Consider the following 21902-nt stretch of genomic DNA (forward strand, 5'->3'; position numbering starts at 1 on the left):
CGGCCCGGGCAAACCCCTGACGGGCGGCCGAGGTGGGGCAGTCCAGCCGTCCACCGACAGCACCCCTTCGCTCGTTCCTTATCCCGTGTCCGCGGAGCTGAAGTAACCCTGGGGGGAAGCCCAGGCTTCAGACCAACAGCGGTGTCTGTATCGGGGGTGCTCCCCGGCCGTCTGCTCTGCACCGGCCCACGGCATGCCAGACAAAGCCATGTATTCTCCCTGGACCCTTCAGCCTTTTGCCCAGATACGTGCTGCTTGAGTCCAAATCACTCAGGAAATCAGAACGATGCATTTCTAAATTGCGGTTTCTGGTTGGAGTTTCACTGGCTGGGTTTGTTTTAGGAACTGATTAAATCACAAAAGGGAGGGAAGAGGTGTGAGCAGGCAAAGCAGGCAATTAATACTGTGTTTTCATTCAGTCCTTCTTCCCTGGCTCTTCAGAAATGTGACTTAAGAACTGTTGTTTGGCTGAAAGAGCATTTAGGGACATGCAGCAGCCCACACTGGAGTTGGTAGGCTCTTAAGACATGTGGGTGCAAATCTCCATTGTCAGATCAGGGTTGTGCTACTCACATGTCATAATGCAGTTGATGCAACCTCTGTATGACGAGCTGATTGATTAAAAAAGTAGCTGTTGACAGAAGCTGTCCAATTACTCCCTCCTGTTTTCATTATCTGTTCAGGCCAGAGTTACTCAGACAAACTTGGCTGAGGAGCTCGTATTGAAGCTAGGCTCTGAGGCTCAGAAGCCCTTGCTGTGACTGTAAGAATAACGTGTCAATAAATGCAGTATATACTAAAGAAACTGCTACTCAGATGCAAATATAAGCAAAATGCTTTAAATTACTTTTACCCTTTTTTTTTCAAAATAGCATTTGTTGTCTTGTTTGAAAACATTCAAAAAAACCAAAAAAATTACTTTAAAAGTCTGAGGTCTGCTTATTAACCAAAATTCACCTTCTTCCTTCACAGCTGATGAAGAATTTAATGAGCTTTGCTTTGAGTTTGGTTTGGAGCTTGATGAAGTTGTAAGTAACGTTTTTATTTGTTACTTTTTCAGTAGATGTAGTGTACTGACAGCATTTATATTTGGTAAGAGTTTGTACTGCATTACTTCCAGCATATTCCCTGGTACAGTGTTGGCTGATGCCCTCTAGCACGTACCGAGAAAACATCTAGGCAAGGTTTGTAGGATACCATGCCCCACGTATCCTCAAAAAGCAGTGTGGGCAAGACTTGAAGGTCCCCTTGACCTATACAATCTTTCAGCAGTACTGCAGCAGGCTTTTCATCCCGAAACATCCTCCATACCACAGGGCAGAGTATGTTACACATACCTTTAGGTTATAAAATACTGTTGTAATAGGCTGTATTAATGCAGGTGTTTTGAATCTGGAAAGAAAAACAGACATACAAAAGTTACCGTCTTGGAAGCAAGAGACCCCACAATGGCAGATTGCTATACTTCGTGGAAGTCGGCAGCCTGCGCCACTTGGTCTTCAGTCTCTGGCCCCATTTTATTTAGCAGCATAAATATGGCCACAGGCCATGTATTGAACATATTTTACTGTTTGGCTTTGTTTTGTATGCATTCTTCTGTGCAATATCCACAAAAATATATTTGTCCTGAACATTGTTACCTCAGTTGTAACTAATTTATATTTAAAATTTTGATTTAGATTCTTTACTTGTGAAAATTTGCTGGCCCTGTTAACTGTATCCATGTAAATCTTGTTCAAGTAGGCCTGTTTTGGTTTTGCTTTTTAATTTGAATTAATTGATCTTTTAGTGATGTTTATCAAAAGACATCTGAACATCATATGTTATGTTGTATTTCAGAATAGACTTGATATGACAAGTCATTTGCCGATCTTTTGCCAAAAATAAGGTCTCAGTTCTCTATGAGATCTGCTAGCCTGGAGACTCCTGCTTCTGTAATCTCTTTTTCTAAAATTCAAATTCTAGTAGTGAATTTTTCGTTTGGTATACTGCATTACAATCTCTGAATCTGAGAAAGATTTAGATTTTACGTCATTTCTGGTATGTGGTATGTCCATTTGCTGTATAAATCCAAATTACACCTTTAAACTTTTAATTAATACAATTTTTCCTATTATATTATCTCACTGTCATACTTCTGTCAATGTTAAGATATTTCAGGTTAAAAAGACATTTTTGCTTAATTTCAGACATCTGAGAAAGACATTATAAGTAAAGAAAAAGGTGAAGAAAAGGCAAAGGGTGCATCTGATACCATTCTCTATAAAATTGATGTTCCTGCCAACCGTTATGATCTTCTTTGCCTTGAAGGGTTGGTCCGAGGACTGCAGGTCTTTAAAGAAAGGTAATGCAGAGTTGTGAGATTTTTGTGTGGTTTATTATTTGTTTAAATATGAGTCCATTTCTGGTCAATAAACAAACTTGCCACTTGCTTCTTGAGTATGTTCTTGCCACTTGAGTATGTTCTCATGTGTAGATCAGATTTGTCAGATGTTCCTTTGGAGAGGATCTGTTGTATATTTTTAAAAGACTAGACTAGAATGTTACTGGGTTTTGGCTCTGTTCTAAAAATTTTTCAACTGCTGTTCCATTTGAGACTTATCCTCTGTAAAGAACTCCTGCAGAGGAACTACCTTGTGATCCTCTGTAATAAATACCAAAATAAATACTTCATTTCACTTTTCTGCTATGACTTTATCTTCTTGAGTCCTTCCTTTCTAGTTCAGTAATCTGTTTACGATCCCATAGAAAACAAGTTTTAAACAGTTAGCTAATTTACATGCCAAGAAATGTTACTAAGAAAGTTTTCTACATGTAATTGTTGCTACATTTCTAAGGTTTCCTGCATTTGGGGAACTTTCTTTCAGTTACAGACTTATTTCTGGTTTTATTCTAGGATAAATCTCCCTAGGTACGAAAAGATAATACCAGCTCAGGGTGAAGGTCAGAGGCTGATTATCACTGAAGAGGTAAAAGTGTTTACTGCACCTTTGTAAATTTATTGAGGGTTTCTGAACCATCAAGATAGGTATCAGTACCAATTTTACAGGAGCAGTGAGACTGGAAATCTTATTTGCAGAACAAGAGCTAAAGAAATTTAAATATCTCTACTCATTGTGATTTATTTTTAGGAAAGGGGAGGGGGAGCAACAATAGACAAATTATTTTGGGTGAACCTAGTAGCAGATCAAATCAAAGTTTCAAATGCTCACATTGCATTGACCTTCTGGGCCATTACACAGTATATTGGAAACCTCCTTGTCTCTATCAGACCTAGAGTGGGTTTGTTTGGGGTTTTTTCCCCTTGGGATTCTGATGTCTTTCCATGAATTTTCCTTTTGATTACTACTTTACAAAAGAGGATTTTATGAAGAAAAGTGCACATTTAATCAGTTTTAGTTTTGTATATTCTGTGTACTTGAAATTTATAATATGTTGCTGTTGTAAATTGCAGACTGTCCAAGTCCGTCCTCATGCTGTAGCTGCAGTCCTTCGTAATATAACTTTTACCAAGGAACGTTATGATAGTTTCATTGACCTCCAAGAAAAACTACACCAAAATATTTGCAGGTCAGTGCTTAAATTTGAAGTAGTATATAGTGTCTATGTGTATGATTTTATCACATGTTAAGACTGCACATCCCTATTGCAGAGAGGCATTATATTTATATTTATGCTAAGGAGAATCTTTTAGAGCAGCTCTCTCGATCCTTCTCATTTCCTTGCCTGTTTCTGCCTGCTCTCAATATTTTTCAACATAAATAGCTGTTACAGGTCCTACAACAGTTGAGAAAGAAGTGTTTTGCAACAGTCCCATTGGATTTGCCTTTGACTGTTAGGTGTGTTGTTAACATTTGTTAAAATGTTATTTGTGAAAATAATTTCTAGGCTTCTCAAAATTGCCCATCTACTTTTTCAGTAAGTTCTGTGAAAGCATAGGAGTATAGAGCATCATGAGATATTATCAGTAAATATTACTAGTAAAACCATTATTTTGCCTTCTTTCTTTCTAGGAGAAGAGCATTAGTAGCAATAGGTACCCATGATTTGGACACCATCTCTGGTCCATTTACTTTTACAGCTAAAGCACCTTCTGAAATTAAATTCAAGCCCTTGAATCAATCCCAGGAGTACACAGCTTCACAAACTATGGATCTGTATAGGGTAAGTGGGATTTTTCAGACTTGTTGCACTAAATGCAGGAAGATAAATTTCCAAGGCTTAATGTCTCTCATATCCTTGTTATTAAGAGTTGTTCTTACAAATAAAACACAGTTCTCTTCTGTAGCTTCAGCTAGTGAATGTTCCATATTTTGCTTATTCTTGAGAAATACATGGTAATACTTTATTTTTGTTCTTATTGTCCGTGAAAGATACATTGTGGTGTTTTGTGGCTAAGCATAACTCTTAGAATAGTGCGTTTGATATTAACCCTCTGATTTATCAACACGAAGACTGCTTTTCATGATGCTTTTAGTAATACTGTGAAAGGGTTGTATATTTATCTATCTACACTGGTAAGATACTCAGTGTACAAAGCTGAGAAAAGCTTGGGGTAAATAATATCAAATTTTTTATTGTTACTTTAATTTGGCCAATTTATTGGGGAAAATGTTGAATTATTTACCCAACTACATATTAGGCAAGCGTAGCAGTGTAAAAGGCTCAAGTTAAGCCTGGCACTGCTCTTGGCCCAGCATCCTGATGAAACCAGGTAAATGCTAGGAAAAGATTCTATCAAGTCTAATTTTACGATGTTTATGTGGGCCACTTTAAATGTCAGCATTTGACTATTATCACCGTCATTACAATATACAGCCCTGCTGGAGCACACATACTGGTCATAGAGAGAAATAAATTCTCAAAGATCTCTGACTAAAGGTGAGTAAGAGAGCTAGGAAACAAGGGGCATCAGAGAGACTAAAAGTAAATGATGTTTTTGATACAGCATATACTATGTCATTGGAACCGATGTAAATTTTGAATCAAATTTAAGCATAAATGTGTCAGTATTTAGCAATTTATAATTAAAAGTATAGTAGTGCTAATTTTTATCACTTCTAAGGAAAGTTCCTATAAACTAAGGATGTGTGCCCATGAGTTTGGCAATGAAAGGTCTGCTGTGATGAACAAGGGCATCGTTTGGACAGCATGTCCAAATGCATCCTATGCATCTTTGAGAGAATCCTTAAAGAAATAATTTTTTAAACTTCTCAAGAAAACCAAAAATCCAGTTCTCTCATTTCAAAGTTTTCCTGCTTTTGAGAGCAAACAGCTTTTGCTAGTGAAGTACCTAGCCCTAAGCCCAATCCTTCCCTCTTTCAAAATTCCCGTTAATCTCTCAGCAAAGGATTGTGGCACTATGGAAGTTCACAAGTGAGCTAATGTGAAATTTAGGTTGTGCTTTGTTTCTTCAGACTGACAGCCACCTTCGGCACTATTTACACCTAATAGAAAACAAGCCACTTTATCCTGTCATTTATGACAGCAATGGTGTTGTTCTGTCCATGCCACCAATCATCAATGGTAAGATTACTTATGACTAGTTTATATCGTTGCTGCTATTTTGTGTGAGAGTCAGCATCTAACAGAAACATTGATGTGTAATAAGATTATTCTGTTTTCTTAAAATTGTTTCACTTATAATTTCATGTGAATATGAAATTCTTTCCTTCGTTCAGTTTAAATGCAGCCAAATTTTTTGCTCCCTCCCTAGGCTGCTAGTGTTCCTCTTTTCTCATCCTCATCAAGCGGATGTAAAAGTCCCACTGCAAACCTCTGCATTTAGCTTCTCATACCCTTCTAGAACTCAAGAAAGGTTCCTTGTGACAGGAGCCTTTCTTAGGAAAGCATTTTGTTTGCATACATAAACATTGTTCATCAGACATTTAGCTAAAACAAGCTTGTAAGAAATTATTTTGTAAACTGATAACTGTAACAGTCTGCTTTGTACTCCATTTTATGTGGTCACAGTAGGGAACTTTTCACCTAGGTCTTAAGACCAGTGTATTTATCAGCAGTGTGAACTACTTCTTATGGATCCTTTTGCTACCACACAAGTAATTCCAGAAGACTTTAATGGCTTAAAAAGAATAAATTGGTCTAGACTTTTTTGCATTGTTTCTAAACATGGGTTTCCTCTGAATGCAAAAGAAACTATGGGTGATTTTTGAGAACCATGTTTACTGAAGCCAATTAATGACATGGCAAGAATTATTCCTTTTACAAAGATATTTCAGTATACCTATATATTTAGGTCAAGAATCAGTAGCTTTCCCTATAAAATCTGCAGTGATAATCTCTTTGAATGTATTTTTCCTAATTGACCTTATCCATATCTTAAACAGCTAACCCAAATCATCTCACAAGGCAGCTCAAACTCTGTGGCAGGGACTGGTAAGAACAACTGTTCTGAATTGAAGGTGGTGTCAGCCACTGTGTCTGATCCTTCTTTGTTAGGCTCATTCCAACTTTGGAGTGTTCCATGTAGAAGCATTGCATATTGTTTACACTTTATCAATTAAAAAGGTTGAGCTGAATTTAATACCTGTCTCTATTTTAAAGAACAATATTTGAGAGAAGCATCCAGGTTAAAGGTACTTTTTAAACAGATAATGAAATGTAAATATCTGTATTGGTTTTTTGGATTATCTACAAGCACTTAAGTGAAAGGTTATATTTGCTTTGAAGTGAGTCCAGAAATGCTGAATATATTCCATCTGCAAAGAGGTACAGCACAGCATCAAAGGGAAGGGAATACAAGATCCCTCAGTCTTAAGATCTTCAGTGCACCTAACTTTCAGCCTAGCTGTGACCTAGTTTCTCAAGTAGGAAACTAAACCACAGAAGCTGAATGACTTGCTCAGGGTCAAACAAAGGAAGCAAGAATGCCCATGTGTATCCAACTGTTTGCTCCCTTTGCCTCCTGTGGGGTGCAACGAAAGGCGAAAAGGGCAAAGGTTGGATTTGGCACGATCCCATGCAATTTTAGGACCATGTATGTCCATGCTGCATGGTTATTGGCAATGAAATTCATTCAAGGTATGCACTGCACATCTATACCTAACAGGCAATACGAGGCAGTTTTCTGTACAGCTGCTCTAGATTGATTGAGGCTTACTAACAGGACCCCACTTTCGTAAGGAACCAACTACTGGGGGACTTTGCATCCGACTTGCAAGAGAGACACTTTAGGTGATACATAAGTGTATGTTCTACCTTGCTTCTTCCAGATGAGAAACAGTTTTGAGTGCATCAGTGATGTGTTTCAGTGCACACCTCATGACCTCCAGTACAGACACAAAGCAAATTCATGCCTAAGGGGAACCCATACTAGGACCGGAATCACTAATGTAGACAAACCCATAGTGTATCAGCAGACAGTGTCAAGAGATCTTGGTTATTCACAGAAGTAGCTATGGCTATTCATCAGTCTAAATCACTTTTTAAAAGCCATTTAATTCATTCCTGTCTAAGGCTGCTTTCTTACACACATCACACATCAAATGCAAACATGTTGCTAAAGCCAGGAAAGAGAAGATGCTCTGGAAGTGCAGAACCACTTTGCAACCAGCAGATGGCCACTCTTCTGCTAGCTTGCTTTTTCAAATGGATACTGAGATACCTGTAGATTTGTGTGTCTTTCAATGTAAAGCATAGCCCGTTCAGTGAGTCTGGTCTGTCTTTTTCCTCTTTTTGATTCATAAATTTAAAACCAAAAAGAGCTGCTATTCTGGTAAGAATTGTGAATGTTGGTGCAGTAGACAGTGGCTTTTTAAACTGTGGAAGATGACAATGATCTTTCTGAATCACAAAAGGAGTCAGTATCAGTGTCATTGCAAGAAAGTAATAACATTTCTTAACATGTTTTTGTCTTCATATGTTTTAGGAGATCATTCAAAAATAAGCATAAACACCAGAAATGTGTTTATTGAATGTACAGGCACAGATATTACAAAGGTAAATTAATCTTTCCTGCTTTTGATATGCTGTAATATCATTGTTTATTCTTTGGGTGATAGGGCTCCAATACAAAGACCTACAATAGCCAGGCATTTACTTTATGGAGCCAACCTCCCATTTCAAAAAGGGCAGGATAAATTGTAGGACTATGTGGAATTCTCTCAACAGTTTTAGGCTTGTTCTGTAGACAGTGTTGTATTTTCATTGGATTTTGTTTTTGCTGTGTCTTTATGTTGAAACTAAGTGTTCAGTTTGTACGAGAAAGTAATTTAAGTAAATTACGGGCTTTTTTTGTTGTTGAGCATTTTTTCTAAATCTGAAAGTCTTCGAAAAGAGTAAAATTCACTAAGACTGCCTATTTTGCCAGAATACTCTTTGTAAAGAATCATTTTGTCTCCTACTTAAAATTTGGGCTGAGGGAAGGAAGACAACACTTCTTCTTCTTAGTTATCTTTTTCAAGCAGGGATGCTGTGCAAATAAGTGTCAAATCGAAGTCTTTCCATATGCAAATTTTGCAACTCAAAGCTGAAGCATGAAAGCCTAGCAGTAATAATTGCCTGTTCTTGAATATAGGTTGTGCATTCATTGATAGTTTCCCTAAAGTGCTTAAGAGCAAAAACACTTTTAACTTACCATACTACGCAATGATATTTTAACGACACAAATAAATTTGCATGTTGGGGAGCGGCTTCTAAGCAAACTAAAAATAACTGCTTCTTGCTACTGCTTGCCTTGATAGTAAGAAGAAAAATAGTGCTTTTCTGTTTACCTGAAGGAAATTATACGGTGAGGCATCAAAAAACAACCCTTGTAGATTGAGAAGTTGATCTCAATCTCGTGATTATGTTCTGTTACACTAATCTCTGAAAATATTAACTGTAAAACAAAAGATTTTGCAGCTGAGGTTATTTGACAATATATTTCTAAACAATGCCACAGTCCTTCAGTCCCTACATTCTCACTTGGAACTTCAGTGAAATGACTGATTAGACTAAAGGTTGGGAAGACTCACTTCCAACCGGTCATAAAGACCCTGTGTGTCTTCAGAACAGAGTTTAGCAAAGATACACAAATGCTTCAGAACCTTAAAAACCAAAAATTTCAAGTTTTTGCATAAATGTCTTTGCAGCAGAAGAAAAACATTTTTTAAAATTCAATCTAGCATTCTAGACTGCTAGAATTTTGGTTGTTAAGTTATTAAATAGAACAGAATGAAGAGAGTGTAAGACAAGATTTTTTTCCCCATTTTTTGTTAAGATATTTTGTCTACTTCAGCACAAGTAGATGACAGATTTCAATGTGATTATTATCTTTATTTTGTAGGCAAAAATTGTTCTTGATATTATAGTCACGATGTTTAGCGAGTATTGTGAGAAGCCATTCAGGTAAGTATAAATCTCCAGTCAGAGAGACATTACATTTGGGCCGTGTGTTAAAAACATTTTTACTTCTGTTTTTCTGTCTCTCTTAGTGTTGAAGCAGCAGAAGTAGTTTATCCTAATGGGAAGACCCACATCTATCCGGTAAGCGTAGTGATATGGTATCTCACTATCCTTGGGGAAAGGATTTTATTTACACAAAGTCTGGTAAGAGTGACATTGTCTTCTTTTTCTGCAGAGGCAGTACATACTGGTTCTGAGGTATAGTGTAAAAGCTTAGCTTGGCACTACCTATATATTAGTGAGTCAGGGCCTTCTCTAGCCCCATGAAAAATAACTCCAGCTCCAGCTTCCCCTTATCTAGGAAACTCATTCTGAAGCTCCACTAATTTATGGTAAGGCTAAAAATACAGTCTCACTGACATAGCCTGATACTCCAAAAAGAAGGGTAGGGTTTAAAGTTACGAGTGGTAACCACTGTTGTGGTTTAGAGTTCATGTGATACGAACTTTTTCAGGAACAAGTAAAGATTGCAATCAAAGGTCATAATCTGTGTCTAAAGCCTTTAAAACCTACGTGTTCCAAATCAGGAAAAATGAATGCAGGAAGAGGTCCTTCAGGCTTAAACCAGTGGACAACTGAAATCAGCCTCAGCATAACTTACTTATCAGATCTGGAAGCTTTAATGCCCTTCAGTTAAAATAACCTTGTAACACTGGATTTTTCAGTCTTTCACTTTGTAGACTCCAACTATATAAAGGTCTATAAGGCAGGATGTTGACTTCAAGTGCAGGTTTGCCTGCATTCAGCGTCCCAGGCAGACCTCTTTGCAGTAATGGAGTCTTACTTTTTTGTTCTCTTAATAAGTATAAAGAAAGCAATTCCTCCTGTTTCCTGAAAGTAACTGAAGACAAACAGAGATCTGGTTGAGTTCATAAAATCAGATATATCAAGCAAGTACAAACTGTTCAGAGGGAAAGAAACTTATTTTTACTGAGAGTTTTTTCTAGTGGTATTTTAGCTTTTTCTTTTAGCAATGTCAGCTTTAATCAACAGAGGAAAGACCTGGAATCCTGAAGAGATACCCAACAAAATAGAAATCTCCACAGTAACCAAAGTAGCTTCCCTAGATAAAATAGAGCAAAAAATCCCCAAAGTTTTAGATGCTAAGGTTTTTAAGGATTTGTATATGTAGTAATTTAGAAACACCTAAGTAAATACATACAAAATAACTTTCTTAAATATGTTGCAAACTTTCTAAGTAAAATACCGGTAGATATTTCTGTGCCAATAAGGAAATAGAAAATTTTCTTTCCTTTTCCTCCTAAAAGTCATTTGATCTGTGCTGGACCATGAGATCTCATGCATGACTATTCACTGCTTTAGGGCTTTGACTTAGGATGAACCGGTGACTAGAAACTTTCAGAAACTCTGTTACTTGCATATATCAGAAATTATCGGAAGTTTCAATAACAGGGATTTCATGCTGCATTCAACCTTCTAGCTTAACCGAGAACAGCTTTTTCATCACGTACTATAACATGTTTTCAACAATCCTGTTATCGTAAAATATTAAGTTTAGCCTAATATTCCACACTTGTCTTCTGTGCATGTCATTTTAGTATCGTAATTAGAAGAAGCTAGATTACCAAGATGTCAAAATTGAATCCTCTTAGGTAGAAATGGCAGGCATTGTGTATGCTGAAAAGCTTTGTCTTTCTTTTTAGGAACTGACTTACAGAAAAGAGAAGGTGAAACCTGAACTCATTAACAAGAAAATAGGAATCAGGTGTGTTATTGCAAATGAAAACATAGTTTTTACTCATAAACATTAATCATGAAAAAGGTACTACAAAACATTGATTATTGCATTGTTTTAAAAATGTTTATACTGAGATTTTTTTTTTTTAATTTATCAAAAATTCAGGGGTTATCTTGGGTAATTAGATCAACTTTGTCGGACTTCTTCCCCTGTTTTCAAGGAAAGTGAATGATTCTTTATGGCCTCACACAATTGTTATGAAGTAAAGAAAAAATAACCGTCTCAAGAGTCAGAATCTGAGCTGGTTCTGATGGAATGCTAAGTCTATGTACAGTCCATAAAGCACTTGGAGGTTCTTCAGGATACAAGGCAATGGAGCAGAAACGTTGATTACTTTAAAAAGCCAGTCAATATAGTGCAAGATCCATAAATTACTACTCTCTTGTTTTGTTTCAGTGAAACTCCATCAAGCCTTGCAAAGCTGCTGACTAGGATGTGTTTGAAGTCACACGTCACAGGGAATGGGAACAATATAGAGATTGAAATCCCTCCTACCAGAGCGGACATTATCCATGCATGTGATATCGTAGAAGATGCAGCAATAGCTTATGGTTATAACAACATTCAGATGACTATTCCGAAAACGTACACCATAGCTAATCAAGTAAGATTGCCCCTTCAAATAAACGCTCTGTTGTCAGTAAATGACTAGTGCATGCCAGAAGGGCTTTGGGGAAAACAGAACCTAGGAATTAAATATTTTGACATGCTTTGCCTTGAGAAGTATTTACCATGGATAGGATACAAAACAGATGCCCTACTGATCTGAATAAGTCCAAGACCAGTGGTTGCTGGTACTTGAAAAAAGACAGGGTTTAAATAGGGAGCCCATATTAAATCTCTAATTGGGAGATTCATTTCCTCAGGCAAGCCTAAAGGCAGCTGGCTGACGGTTTCAAAAATTTTAAGCACACAAGCATAGTACCTCCCTAGTGAATTCACCGTAATGTAACAGGCAGAATCACCTCGGGAAAGAATATAAAAATGTTTAGATGGAAGTTGAAAACTGTTTTTTGTTTCATTTTAGCTCCCCCTCAATAAGCTCACAGAACTTCTGAGACTGGACTTGGCAGCTGCTGGATTCACTGAAGCACTCACTTTTGCCCTGGTATATTATATTGATTTCATATTTTTCTTAGTTGCATGTTGGAATAGCGATGCAGCCAAAACTGCAGAGGATGATCTGAGGATATGTCATTGTATAAATGTACCGGTACTATCCGTTACTGTTTTGGCAAGTGATTGTTTGCTAGTGCTTTGGAATTATAGTATAATATTTTATGAGTTTGTAGGTCAGAGAAATTGAATGAGTCATTGTTAATGTGGCATGTAGTTCTAAGTATAGAGGCAAAAATAGCTGCTGAAGTACTGTTTTTAGTTTAACTTGATAGGATGAAATTGTAAGACAGCAAGTCTCTCTCAAGACTTTGATCACCAGATGTGAAATTCATCATAGTTTGCTAATCTGGAAAACAAACATAAAAACTTAGTACTTTCTGGTGGATATTACTACACAGTTTAGAGATTACCCTGTTTCTATTTGTCTCTTTTTAGTATTGTCACTTGCCCATGGTTCCTTGCATTAGATACCAAGCTGATACATAGTTATTCAGTCAGCAAAGAGTTTATTTTAAGAATTACCTGTAAAAAAGTTGTAATGCACACACTAAGGGCACACAGATTCCTCTGTAAATTTCACCACAGGTGGTTTTTTTTTGCATGGAAGAACAAATGAAAATACAGTAATTGTTGTTACCACTGGTTGCAGGTATTATCCATGTTATTTGTTACAGCCACGCAAGTAGTCTTTTAACAAGAATTAGGACTCTGCAGCATGTGTCACTCCAGTACTAACAGCTGGCATAACTTCTAATACTGAAATTTTGCAACAGGATTGTTTTGTTGAAATAAAATGTTCAGTAGAAAACACCATCTTTGTCATGGCCACTTGTTCATACCCTTTGCCATCGTTGTGAACTGGATCACAGAACCTGATCTACTATTGAAAAAAAGCAAGTTAAGTACACCCCCATGCCCTCCAAATGAATATTGTAACTTCCATACATGGAAATTGGCATAGTCAGCTATTGAAAATACATTATACATTTTAGAAAATCCTTTCTCTTGCAAGGTCTGCTCAAAGCCTTTGCCTTAAAGTGCAATTTGTGGACATTTTAGCATATGGGGAACTACCATCACATTTCTATTAAAACCTCTGTGGAATTTCTCAACCTTTTCCTGAGCTTAAAACTTACTAGATGGCCAGAAGTGTACATCCCTGAAAGTACAAAACCTTTTAAGAGATAGTTATCTGATCACAGATTATTTTTTGGTAACTTACTCAAAGATTTTAAGATACAGTGATGCAGGCTCCTAAAACACTTCCACACGTTTGAAAAGTTCAGCTATTGCAACCAAGGCTGGTAATCCAAATGGATTGAATACAATTTTAACACCTTCAGATTTCAAGGAGCTTCAAAAGCAAAATTTGGACTAATTCTGAAGTCTGAAAAATATACTCCAGTTTTAATATTTTGTTATGAACTCATTTAAATAACCAGGACAATAACTAGTATTACTTCCTGCAGTGCTAGTATTTGACAAAGATATTCAGACTACCTGTGGTAGTACCATTTTGGGGAAATAATGTGTATAACGTGGTCAAGCTTTTATAGATTTTTGTTATTCGTTAATAAATATAATTCCATTTTTTCAGCACTTAGTAGGTAATATGCTTAAAAACACTGAATCTATTACATCACTACAACTGAGGACCTTTATGAACTGCAACAGCAGAATTTTGTAAGATCACGCAGTGTATCATGTTATCACATTACATATGTGTATTTCTCTGTAGCATGATGAAACCCAGAGTCTGCTGTGTCACCAACACTTTATTAAAACACCAGTGTGAGGCCTATGACAAATATCATTTATGCTACAACGTTCTGTAGCCCAGTGTTATATGACAAACACTGCTTATGTATTTGTGCATACAATCTGTTTCTTGGTTTGAGCCCCAAATTATACTTGTACACAATAACATTGCTTTCTGTGAGGAGCTCCAATTTAGCCAAAATGCATTTAGTTCAATCATAGTAACATACCATAGTTTAGATACACATCTGAAAACTGTTTAACACAGTTTTCTCCTCCTAAGGTCAGCATTCATTTAAGATTTTATTTTTTTGTACTCAATAATCCAGTTTTTCAGATGGTATCATCTGCTCATTTTCCTCACATTTGGTCTATCAACACACTTTTCGGAGTGCTGCCAGTGCAAAGGGAACACTTCTGGGAGACTGCAGTATACTAGCAAATCCTCAATTACATGCCTAGTCTGCTATTGGTTTCTTTAATACATTAATAAAGCTATAAATTCTGGAAATCTGTAGTGTGGATCTTATCAGTAGCATCTGTTGCTGTATGTGCACAGACATCGTCTGAGCCTGATAAAGTGCATGTGTATTGCTTTACTGACCAGCTTAAAAATACACCTTGAGAATAAGGGCTTTAAAAATACTCCAACTCAAAAAAAAATGAAAACAAGAACAATGAACTATGAGAATCCTATGCAGCTATGAAAATGGAAGCCTTGGCCATATGACCCATTTTTTCATAGACAGCACTTTACTTTCTCTAAGTAGCCCCGAAGGGATTGTTTTCTTTGTGAGAAAGCTCGGGTACCATTCCCTTTACAAGTGCTATTTTCAGAATAAAATACTTTACCCACTGCAAGTGAGGGGGCAGAATCTGAGCCTCTGTTTTTAAAACATGACAGCAGCCTAAATAAACACTTGCCTTTTTTTTTTTAAAAAAAACTAGCTTTATTTTGGTTAGTAGTTAACATTTGTAAATAAACCAGTTTGCCTACTTAGTCTTAAGACTGGAGCTTAATTTTTGTTATGAGTGGGTGTTGCACATGAGAGTATTTATTAGGGGGCCTCAGAGCAAGTGCTACAATTGCATTGTTCATTCTTGATATCAAATTTAATCATTGGCTTACTGTCTATTTTAACTACTTGACCTTGGTGGTTTTTTGTCTCTTCCTGTCAGTGTTCTCAAGAAGACATTGCAGATAAACTTGGTATGGATATCTCTGCAACAAAAGCAGTGCGCATAGCAAACCCCAAAACTGCAGAATTTCAGGTGAGATAATTCAGGTCAAATTTTGACAGCAATATTGTCACAGATTCTATATTTAAAGAGGAAAGAAAGAAACCAACAGGAAATAAAATTTATAAACTATAGAGCTACTTTTCCTGCATTAAAGAGGACGTGCACATTTATGTGCTAAACTTCCTAGCAGTCATTTTCTGTTACTTCTTTACTGAGAAATACCTTATTCGGTGTGAAATACTATTAGCTTTTCAAAAAGTAAAATACCATGCTCTGTATGACAGCATGTGGCAAAATTGAGCTGTCTTATTACAGAAAATCCCAGATGATTGATCAACTCCCGCTTTTAGAAAAGCCATTCAATATAAATGGAACTACTACATCTGGCAATCTCTAAACTTCCTGAGCTCTGGATAGGAAATGTAATTATTACCCATTATTACTCTTTTTTTTTTGTTTAAATTCTGTATTGCTCTAAGTATTTTAATACCCATTTCTAGATCATTTGATCTGTGCTAGATCAGAGAGTGAGAGCTCAAGTACAGTATAGTCAACAATTCTGAAAGTACCTAAAAGTGTACCCATAGTTTTTGTATTTCTTTTAGAGTGTTTCTTAGAGAGTGTTTTTTTAAAAAGATGCTTTCTTTAGTTTACAGGGAAGGTAAATTTAGAGGCTCTTTTTGTTTCTAACCTAAGAAATACAAAGGTAAACACTCTTTAGAAAGTTTAGAAAAGTTTCAGCAGTCTGTGGGTGTTAATGTTTTGTGATTTGTGGGGTTTTTTTCCTCAAGATCTTCTTCAGTAAGTCTGATTCCTCTGAGTGTCTAAAATACCTTTCTAGATCTTATCTCTAATATTAAAAACAGTCTTCTGCTACTCTGAGATTCAGGAAGAGAAGTATTGGGTACCTTCCTGTATTTTCTGTTCTGTTTGATACCACAAATAAGCAGTCATGCAAGACACTGTTGTAACCTGTTTAGACTATTATCACCTGTTCACGTATATCATTTGGCATGGTGATGACAACTGAGCAATATAGAATGTAAACCAACAAACAATACTGAGTGTGAACAAAAAGAGAAGAAGCGGCAGCCCCCTCTAGCCAGGTACAATTTCAGATTCCTGTTCTTCAAAGACTGCTTGCCTTGCAGTAGTGATGGTGCTAAGCAGTTATATTATTGGCTGAATATTCCTTGTGGCAAAAAAAGCCTCAGTCTTTTAAAATATGTAGGCCTCCCTGAAAATTGTGAAGGATTACTCTTTGTGATGCACTATAAATTTTCAGCTTTAGATGTTAACTGTGATGGGATTCTCAGGATGGCTTTTCCCCCATCCCCTGTCCTCTGCTGGCAAGACAAGGGCAGGATGATGCCAGGGACCCTTTTCCAGCTGAGTGTGCAGCTGGAACCCTTCAGTGGTTAGGAAAAGTAGGATAAATAGACAGAAATGCTGCATGCCCAATGATAAAAAATAACTATGGCTGAGCACGCGGTAACTTTTTACCTGCAGTCAAGCAGCAGACAATCACTCCCATCTCTTTTCCATTAGATTTTTTGAATCAGACTCTTCCAGTTTGGGGAAAAAAAAATGGTGCACTTCTAAGGAAGTATTTGAATGGAGAACACAGGAAATATGCGTGAATGAATCTGTAAGAACACTAATGTGATTGCATCCTGCCTTGGTTCCTTACATACATTTTCTATGGTTACTTCAGGTTATCCACAACTGCAATCTGAATATATCCATTTCTGTTGCTTAGGTTCTGCCTATATCATTGATTGATAGCAGGAGGTATCAAGAAAATATTTCAGATAGCATTTAATATTTCCAAAATAACACTTAGTATTTACCTTTTGCATAAGTGAGATTAAATTTATGGGGTTTTTTTGCACTTCTTTTTGTATTGTTTGTTTTTCTACCCTGCGCTGCAGCTCAAGCATGTGAAATGGTATCTGTTCTTAAGCTCACATATATGCTCTTTCAGAAAATGCAGTATAAAGAACGTGCTGAGAATGTACATTTTCAGGTTTAATAATTCTAAAACAAAGATGCTCAAACATAAGAGATGAGTGCAGTATTTGCATCTGACTACTTTTAAACTCTTGTTACAAGCAAGCAAAATAAAAAATTAATAAATCTAACATTAGCTATTTTGGAAGGTATTTCACTTGCAGCAACCATGTTTGTCCTGCAGGTGGCACGTACAACCCTCCTTCCTGGGCTGCTGAAAACTATTGCGGCTAACCGAAAGATGCCCTTGCCTCTCAAACTCTTTGAGCTTTCTGATATTGTAGTAAAAGATCCTGATACAGGTAAGAGAAGGTTCCTCAAAGTCTTCGCTAATGGAAATATATGTTTACGTACTAAATTGTAATAGTAAGTAAATCTGTATTTCTTTAGAAATATAATAATCACTACATACTACATTCTGTTTTTTAATTTACGTGCAAGAGTTAAGAGATTGGCAGAGTGGCTAAAGATACGATTCTCAGAAGTGCAAGTGGGTACCTTGTAAATATTTTTAGGCATCAAAATATCCATTAAAATCTGTCAAGAATACTGCAAGACTCCAAGGATAAATGCAAGACAATTTTGCACCAAAAAAGAACCTGCTCTAAATTGCTTATGTTGATGCACCCATTTTTACTTGCTCTTAATCTAGTGGTCCTTTGCATTCTTATCAGGGCTGTAACTCATGAAAGAAACTCTCTGCTGGTAATGTTTTCCAGTGGCACAAACCTTGGAGAGTAGTAAATATCGAAGGCATGCTGCTATTGCAGTACTAGAACCTCTTTAAACTGCTGTAGTCTCAAAGATGTGCAGTGCTGTGCCAACTGAAAAGCAGTATGTCTCGAGCCTGGGAATAGCAGGTTGTACTTGCAGACTGATTCTATTCTGGAGAGCTGTAACTCAGAAGAAAATATTGGGGTCAGTGTGTCTCAGCATGAATCCCTTTTCCATCTTTCCATTGTCTTTAAACAGGATTGCTTGTATTTGTTCTCCACAATTATCTTTTGGAAAACTGACAAACAATATGAAGAATTAGATTTGTAGCACAGATACAGGGTAAAGAATGGAGCAAGTCTGTGCATAAAAATGTATAAATAAATAAAAAGCTCAACAGTATAAAATTTCCCCTCTCATCTATAAAAAGATTTTCCTTATCTTTCCACTTCATCCAACTATGCTAAAAAAGCGTGGCTGCCTTTGAATTGTTCTGTAACCTTAATTGTTTTACGTGAAACAGCCAAAGCGGCTAGTTCAAAAGCTTCAGTGAAATCCTTCCTGTGTGATGAGGCCTCTTTGCACTGATTTCACTGTGTAGGATCAAAATTTCAGATATCTTTTATCTGGAAAAAGGTATCAAAGTAAAATGAACAATAAAATTAAAATGAATTTTTAAAATATTAAAAATTTGTCTAAAATTTGCTGATTCGTTTCTTTCTGTATGCTGTATTAGGGCAAAAGGAGTGCACAAGCTACAACTTTTGGGAGGAAGTGCTTGTACACTGAGTTACAACTCTGAATGAAGTTTTGCCTCTTGGTGAAAAAGGCTGACATTACTTTAAATTCAGCAGCAGAAATGGTTCTGTTGTTTCATTATCTGGTTTCAGATTTTAGTGGTTGTGTTTAGGTATCTGGGATCTGCAAAACAAAGGTTTATATACAGCATAAACAAAATGGCAAGTAAATTGCTTTGGTGATAAATTTAATTTGTAGATTACTTTTTTTTTTTAAGAAAAAAAAAAACCTTGCCAAGCAAAATAAGCAGTTTTAGCAAACGATGTAGACTTTTTTTTTTTTATTAAATACAGACAGTTTGGTGGTGCAGCTCATTCCTAGCTGGGCATGGAGTTAGCTGGAGAATGCAAAAAACGTGGTACAGATGGCAGAATAGCATCAGCATTCTTCAGAACCAAGAGTGGGGCTATTTATCTTGGAATAAGGCTTTATAAAATTTATAAAATATCCTGGCTTTATAAAATTTGCAAGTTAAATTGATTACTTTTATTTCATGTGCGTTAATTGTAGCTCTTGAAAGCTTTCATTTATGTGGACGGGTGCTTAACAGTTTTATAAAGACTGATTTTGTAGTGTACTTCATTTTGATGGGAATCATTGCAACAGATGAAAGATAGAGACTTCTGAGACAGCAGCTTTGTACCCTGCTCTTGGGCAGCCCTCTCATGGGTTGAGCACTTGCAGACTGGGAACAGTATCTGAAATTGTTTTTAATGTTGTGTTTAGAATAACTACTGGTTTTCTCAAATTTACTTCCAAAATTAAACTTGCCTAATAAACAGTTTGAAAGGGGAGGGGAGAAAGAAATAACTGGTAACTCTGCAAACACTGAAAAATGCGGGGTTGTCCTCTCACATATGGAATGAGATTTCCTGCAGAAGGCTTATGTCATCAGACTGACTAATTTAATTTTATTATTTCATGATTTTGGCATGCAGAATTTCCAATTAATAATTTAAAAAGTATGGGTCAAAAGAGTACTGACATTAACTGTATTTGAAATGGCATCTTGTAGTCATTCATGTCTGAATGAACCTAGCCCTTTTAAACACACTTCTTACACAGAGCTCATGCTTACGAAGGTGAGCTGAAAATATTTCTCTTCAGACATATCTGGCAGAAAGGTTTGACGTATTAAATTAGCAAAACGTGTGCCAGATTTGATATAACTAAATGGAACCAAATCTGAGCAGAAATGTTTCTTCTCAAGGCAGGAGGAAATGTGCCGATTTTGAATATGTTACACAGCATTTGTGTGGTTAGCTTGTAACACTAGATAGTCTCTTCTGGTAAGATAGTTACACTAGTTCAGCATATAAATCATCACCTTACACCACGAGTCCTAACAGAGAATACCCTTCCTCTCCCTTACCACAACGAAAGAAATGAATCCATTAGAAAATCACCTCTGACCAGTGATCTTGGAGAATCTGGCAAGCTTATAGTAGCACACATTTAGCGTAATTTACATCATTTGTGATTACAGCTGCTGCCATATTTTGAAGCATTTTTCCAAACTGTCTGGAAATGTTAGTTATACGCAGAAAATAGTTTGGTATTTTTGTGAGGCTGTGAGACAAGTTTAAATGAGCAGATGCCCCCTTTCAGATCACCCAGCCATTTTTCTGAAGTATCTCTAATTTGGAAGGGGGCAGCGTACAACACTCTTTTGGCTCACATATTCCTAACCAGCTGCCCATCCTTTGTATTGTTTTTCAGCAGCATCCCCAGGAAGTGCTTTGAAGTCTCAGAAATATATATAAAAAAAAATAATTTAGGTTGACATACTTGGCAGGCTCATTTAAAAAATAGAATTGTTTCATGGCATGACACAAGAGATCTCTTAAGTGAGTTATAAAGAACTGAAGCATTTATAACATCCGCCAGCTTTTGCATACAGTTTCTAATACTTTCTTCTTTCTTCCTATTCCCTGTTGTGAATGAACTTCTTGTGTTGCAATATAACTCTGTAAAGGAGTAAATTTTATAACACAGTTTTTTGAAATGCTTGAAAATGTATCCGTTCCTTTACCAAGGATTTTTACAGTTGGCTTGAAAACATGAGGTATAGAAATTGTTCTGTATGTTTATTTCTGATGCGTTAGTTAAGAGTAGTGATCTGAAGATACCGTTGACTATCTGAATAGTAAAGAAATTAAATTCCAATAGTTGTTACAAATTCTGCCAGCATAATGAATCACAGAAAAAAAGAAAATAATTCTGCTGAACATCTAGCTGCTCTAGAAGTTTTGAATGAATTTTGGCTCAAAAAGGCTGTGCTTTCATCCTTTGTGTAGGCTCTTGCTCCTGTATTTTGCAGTCCTTTTTAATCCTTGTATTTCTAGCCACTTGGTAAACGTTTTCCTTTAGTTTTTGATAGTGGTTTTTTTTTTTGGTTACTGAATGGTTAGTTGGAACAAATAAGCAAGATGTAAATTTAATTTAAAAAAAAAAAAAGTCTGATTTCTTATGTGGTAGATATTAACAGTTCAGGGAACACCCAATGAGCACTAGAGTTTCTGCCTGTATTTATTATTGTACATCAAACACAAAGACTGGCTATGGCAGGTCAGACCAAAGGCTCGTTTAGCCCAATAACCTGTCTGTAACACTAGCTAAAAGTGTTTGTCAAGGGAAAAGCATGAGAGCAGGTAAGCATATATAATACATCTGGAGTGCCTCCCCTGTTCTCCGGCCACGAGTAGCTCAGGGACTTCCTGACTCAAACGTGGTTCTTTGTATGTAGTAACAAATAGATTTATCTCCTATTAGCTTCCTCTGCCTCCTCAGAGCCGTGTAAACTTCCAGCCTCCACAAAATCTTGTGGGGAAGAAGTTTCACTGCTTAACTCTATGCTGCCTGAAGAACCCACTCCTTTCCTTGTTTGAGCTTGGCTCCTGTTTATTCTGATGTCCCCTATTTTCTTGTATCGAATGCAGCAGCAAATAATTGATGCCTGTAGGAAAGAACCATCTCTTGAGGTCTGAGGCGCTTAGTTCTGATACTTATGTCCAGAACTACGTGGAACTAGAATTCAGACTGTAGGTACAGCTATAACTCCCATGAAGTCACTAATCGTATAGGGATCTTTAACCAC

At 36.6% G+C, this 21902-nt stretch overlaps 1 protein-coding gene across 1 annotated transcript in view; it reads left to right on the plus strand.

Annotated features, from left to right (window-relative positions):
* Positions 1-933: 933 nt before the first annotated feature.
* The window catches only part of FARSB (phenylalanyl-tRNA synthetase, beta subunit), a gene marked incomplete at its 5' end in the record, with an annotated part of 39194 nt that continues 18225 nt past the window's right edge, over positions 934-21902 (plus strand). The window contains 14 exons of the mRNA XM_009581784.1: positions 934-1028; positions 2190-2344; positions 2897-2969; positions 3455-3570; positions 4014-4164; positions 5418-5526; positions 7889-7959; positions 9287-9348; positions 9435-9486; positions 11070-11131; positions 11561-11768; positions 12192-12272; positions 15221-15313; positions 17478-17595. Of these exons, the coding sequence (XP_009580079.1) occupies positions 934-1028; positions 2190-2344; positions 2897-2969; positions 3455-3570; positions 4014-4164; positions 5418-5526; positions 7889-7959; positions 9287-9348; positions 9435-9486; positions 11070-11131; positions 11561-11768; positions 12192-12272; positions 15221-15313; positions 17478-17595 (1446 nt within the window). The remainder of the gene's footprint in view (positions 1029-2189; positions 2345-2896; positions 2970-3454; positions 3571-4013; positions 4165-5417; positions 5527-7888; positions 7960-9286; positions 9349-9434; positions 9487-11069; positions 11132-11560; positions 11769-12191; positions 12273-15220; positions 15314-17477; positions 17596-21902) is intronic.

Source organism: Fulmarus glacialis, unplaced genomic scaffold (genome assembly GCF_000690835.1).
Source record: "Fulmarus glacialis isolate BGI_N327 unplaced genomic scaffold, ASM69083v1 scaffold44897, whole genome shotgun sequence".
NCBI classification, from domain to species: Eukaryota; Metazoa; Chordata; class Aves; order Procellariiformes; family Procellariidae; genus Fulmarus; species Fulmarus glacialis.